Source organism: Phragmites australis, chromosome 7 (genome assembly GCF_958298935.1).
Source record: "Phragmites australis chromosome 7, lpPhrAust1.1, whole genome shotgun sequence".
NCBI classification, from domain to species: Eukaryota; Viridiplantae; Streptophyta; class Magnoliopsida; order Poales; family Poaceae; genus Phragmites; species Phragmites australis.
Window position 1 is genome coordinate 36,952,061 of NC_084927.1, and position 5,396 is coordinate 36,957,456.

At 47.3% G+C, this 5,396-nt stretch overlaps 1 protein-coding gene across 1 annotated transcript; it reads right to left on the minus strand.

Annotated features, from left to right (window-relative positions):
* Window positions 1-4,636: 4,636 nt before the first annotated feature.
* LOC133923701 (auxin-responsive protein SAUR24-like) lies at window positions 4,637-5,396 on the minus strand. The gene has a single exon (XM_062368985.1). The coding sequence runs from the start codon at window positions 5,323-5,325 to the stop codon at window positions 4,912-4,914; it is 414 nt and encodes a 137-aa protein (XP_062224969.1). The 5' UTR covers window positions 5,326-5,396; the 3' UTR covers window positions 4,637-4,911.

The following is a 5,396-nucleotide window of genomic DNA, read 5'->3' on the forward strand; positions in this document are numbered from 1 at the left end:
GCCTGCCGCCCTGCTGCGTCAGGCTTGTTCTGACCAAGCGGGCACGCCGGGCTGCTCGGTGGCTGCCCGGTGGGCCCTCCCCGCGACGCCCGTTGAAAAACGGCATGATGGCGAACAAGACCGGACCGGGGGGGGGGGGTGGTGGGACGTTTTCAACCCTCCCCGTCACCTCGCGCAGCAGCCTATGATGGTTGCTTTTCATTTATTGCGCCTTAGAACTCGCACCATCCTTTCTGAGCACGCTACCGCCCCGGCGGGTATAAAGGCGAGGCGGGCTCCCCGGAGAAAAAGATGACAAGTTCGGACCAGATCAAACTCTGGACAACTAACGATAAACACCGAAGCATAGATCAACCGAAGAACAAGGAGCACGTAGCTCTAGACTAGACAAATATTCTTGTACACAGCAGATACTCAGAGAGACATTCTCAGAGTATTTATAGCATACATACAGGAGTAGGGTGTTACGCTCAATGCGGCCCAAACCTGTCTAAAAATCCCCCGAGCATTTATTACTTCCTACATCTGATCATTCCACTCCACCTGCATCTCGTTTACGCCCATTTATTTCACCTGCAAAGCGGATTCAGAATCATCCCCCCGGCCGAATCTCAAAGGGGTCCCTTCGGATCCCCGCTTGAGGAGTTCACCCTCCGATAATGATCCTTGTAACATCTGAACTAAACACTACGGGTGTGTTTGGTTGTAAAAGATGGGTTGTATCATATAGCCTGACTGAGTGGAAGCAGACTGGAGAGCCGTATAGCTCTTAAGAAGAGTGTTTAGTTGGTTGTACGAGTAGATATAATGACGGATACAGTGAACCTGTAAGGTGTTTGGTTGCCTATAAGAGTGTATATAATGACTTTGTAATTTGAGACTGACGAGTGAGTCCTACTGACATTGTAGCTCATGTAGCATGTATCTGTCTAGCCTAGATACAAGTGAAACTCAATTTGAACGTATCGTATAGGTAGGGTAACTCATGCAGTTTGCATCCGTCATGCATGCAACCAAATAGACTTCTGCATGAAAATGCATAAACGGATGCAAATTTCTCGTATATGCAAGCTTGAATGCAGCAAACCAAACAGACCATATCTAACTAGCCAGAATCCATCACGGGATCGCCCTGGCCCTATTCACGATCTCTATCCTCTTGGCTCGGACCGCTACGTGCCAGTGGATGGGTTGCGTGTGGTGGGTTGGTGAAAAGAGACATTGTGTTTGAATGTCGCGAGGCGCCAAGGGTATGTCTGGTTGCCTGAATTCCCCCAGCCTAGCTCGGTGCATGCATATAATCTCATAAAGAAGTATGTTTGGTTGCTTGCATCCACCGTTCTCACCTACATAGGCGGATATAAATATACGACCTCATCCTAGCTGAGCGGATATAGGTTCTATATCTACTCATGCAGACAAGTCTACTTATTTATGTCACAAAATCATCTTTATTTAAGTAACTAATCACAATCTCAACTTTTTCATTCACTCATACGGTCTCAGATTTAGTCAACCAAACAGAAAATTAGCTCAGCCTATCTAGACCGATACAATCAACAAAATATTCTTCTTTTCAACACATATAACTCCACTCAACTTGCTTCCAAAACCTATTTATACGATACAACTCTATAAAACCCCGTTCGAACCACCAAACACTACGTAAGAAACCAGCAAAAGGAGACACCATATTAGTGACGGCTACTCAACATGCATCACTAATATCCTATTAGTAACGGGTCCAATAAGGATACGTCACTAATATCCCTTCTGATCAGAACCAAATATAGACATGTCACTAATGAGTGGTCATCAGTGACGGGTCGTAAAATGACCCGTCACTAATGATAATAGTGACTAGGTCATCAGTGACAGGTCGTCCTAGGCTAGTTATTAATGACGGGTCAAATTGTGACCCGTCACTAATAATAAGGTCATCAGTGACGGGTCGTCGGGTCATGACTTGATCCGTCACTAATATTCTACTCATTAGTAACGAATCATCCTATGTCAGTCATTAGTGATGGGTCAACTTGTAACCTGTCACTAATGACCAACTCTGATCACTAATTACAGTATTCATAAAAAAATTTATTTTATTTTTCTCTTATTTTTTCTTACCTTACCAGCACTAGAATAGAAACTATTGTACATTTTTGTTCAAGTTTGATGTAAAGTGTGACAGCTATGGACACAAAAGCGCGTTCCAAAAACAATGCAGAAACTTTTGGGGGTGAGAACTCAATCTTCCAAGCCGTTTTTGGCCTCCGAAAATTCTTTGAATTTGACAAAGTCGGGAAAAAACAGATGTAGCTTTTTTATTAAGATGTACGTAGAGTAAAATAGATGTTAAAATCGGAGTCTGTATGCAAATACCCGTTTTACCGAATGCACTCCAAGTCACCTATCAAATTATAATCGTCGACAAAATTTGGCAAAATTAATCATTAGTGATGGATCATGGTTATGACGCGTCACTAATGACATTCAGTAAAGAAGTTTAAAAGGATAAAAATATCCGGTTTCTATTACAACTACGTGATAGCAGAGGTGTTAATGTGGCTACACATGTGAGGAGGAGGTTGCGAGTTCGATTCCCATAGAATGCAAATTTGAAAATAATATGAAAAAAAATGTCTTATGAGGCATATGAGATGGGGCTGCGTTAGGATGTGTCAGGTGAAAAAAAATATTTTTTGACTTTTTTATGTTCAAAAAATAAGAAAAATGTTCATCGGTCATTAGTGATAGATCATGATTACAAACCGTCACTAATGTTCAGTCAATAGTGACAGATCACAGTTACTGATAGGGATGTCAATTAGGACCCGATCCCCGATTTTCCGCGGGGAATTCCCCTATTATGGGACGAGGATGGGGATATTTCGTCACCCGCGGGGATATAAATGGTACAAATCATATCCCCGTCGGGTCTAGCGGGGATGGGTATGGGGAAGCATTCCCCGTCCCCGTTTCCCCGTGGGGACCCGTTTCGGCACAGCGGTGGTGGCCCAGGCGTGCACGACCGGCCCAGGCGGGCGCTAGAGCGCAGCCCAGCCAGGCAAGGCCTGGAGCCGTGGCATTGTGTGGGTTGGCCCAGTGAGTGGCCTCGGCTTAGTGGGCTGCCTCGGCCCAGGTGGGCGGGGATAGGTTTCTCGTCGAGTCTCCATTCCCTGTGCGGGGACAAGGACGGAGAGAAAATAGTCCCCGCGAGTGGGGGTGGGGACGAAAAATTTTCCTTCGTGTGGAAACGGGGATGAAGAGCCATTCTCCGATGGAAAATTCCCCATTAACATCCCTAGTTACGAACTATCACTAATGAACTTATTAGTGATGTGTTATCACCCGTCATTAATAATCTAACATTAGTGACGTGATAAGAGTAACAAGTACGACCAGTCACTAATAACAGTTATTATCCATCATTAATAACTTTTTTTTTACTCAGTGAAACACACTGCAAAGTATTTGCTTTGATACGATGCGGGGGTTCAGAACTTGGTGCACATGCTGTTTGTTCTGTCTGACGATGTGAATTTTGGAGCAGTACCTGGCAACCATATCAATTTAGAACGGGAGGCCCTCTGTGTTGTTTCACTAAAATTGATACATTTGTAAGAGACTTTGCTCGAGACTTGTCGAGCACATGCGCTACTGTTAGATATGAGCACAATCGCCTCAGGTCGGATTGGCTAGCAGCTTGAATATTAGCTATAGCCACGTCGGGCATAGGATTTGAGCTTTGCAAGCCTAGGTTATCCATCCTATCAGGTTATCCTGATCCAGCACAACAGGGTTGTGCTATAGTTTCCGAACTAATATGAAAGAAAATTTCAGAGTTAAACGCAGGACCCAAGGTAACCTATCCTGATAAGTTATTAGTCTTAAGGAACTAATTAACCACTTGTTTCAAAAAGAGAGAGAGAAAAAAGGGACTTAACTAGTTCGACCTTTTGGCATTTTTTGGACCAAAGTTTCAAATCCAGTACCTTGTATTTTGCTTCTGTATACACGAAATACACATTGAAAACACCTTTTGTACTATACAAACCCCCCTCCACTTTTCCATCCATCCTAATCACGGACCCAATCTTCCCGTTTCTCAGCTCTCACCACAAGACCTGAACCAGGTCGACCTTGCCTGTCCCTGCTCAGTTGAGAAAACCCGAACACCTGATGACCTGAACGATCTGCTTTCTGACTATTTCCAGAGTATTTGCTACTCGTACTAGTCACCATTACATTTGCCACGTTCACTGCAGAAGTCTCAGTTCTTTCCCCTCAGGTAATTGGCATGTAAAACGCGACTAACGTCAGCCTGCTAGTGTATACAGCGAGAGTGACAGTTCAATGGTTGATCACATCTATGCATGATCCATTAACGACAGGTATACCGCGAGAGTGATAGTTTAATGGTTGATCAGCATCACAAACACATGCATGGCAAGCGACGACGAAATGGTTCTACAAGGAGCAATTCTTTCTTTATTCCAGGCAAAGAGTTGCACAATGATCGAGTGATTACGGAGAGAACTATACCAAAAAATCATCACGCACCCTCTTGAATCAATTTTTACGACGATCCTAGCTGTTAAACAATCCATAGAACAGCTGGATGGTGCTGCCTTTTACGTAGAGCACGGGAGGACGCCCTTTAGTCGGATGCCCCGGCGCTTGCTGCCTGTGCGTTCGCGCACGGTCTTCTCGGCCGCGCCAGCCGGGCGAGCTAGCCGCTTTCGCCCTTCTTTTTCCCGCGAGCTATCTGCCGGTGCCGACTTGCATGCATGCTCGTACTCGCAGAAACCGAATGAATCACCACCTCGCCATCGCTCTGATCAGCAATGGACACAGCCTAGTAATGGCTTATATGTACGTAGGTTGATTCAGCTGGCGGGGCTGACGGATCGATCACCAGACAAGCTTCTCCACGGGCATCCCCTGTAGCAGCGGCCGCGAGTCGCCGCGCCCGCGCCGCGTGGCCGGCCCGCAGCAGGAGGAGGAGTCCGAGGCCGAGGACACGCCGCGGAGGACGTCGAGGAGGTGGTCCTCGTCGCAGGGGAGCGCGATGGGACCGGGGGCGGCCGGGAAGCCGTACTCCTCCTCCGCCTGCCGCAGCAACTCCCGGAACGCCGGGTGGTTGAGGTGCGCCAGCCGCACCACGAACCGCCTGGAGCCGTCGCCGCCTTCCACGCGCACCGCCACGTGCCCCGGCGGCACCGCGGCGTCGTCGTCCGTGGTCCGCTCCTTGATGCCGGAGCGCCACCGCCGCACGGTGCGGCGCAGCCAGACGAGCGACGGGATCGTGATCACGACCTTGCACATGCTTGACTACGCGAACTTGCTCGAAGAAGCGACGATGGAATGGGCGAGTCACGAGTGAGTGGTTTCCTTTG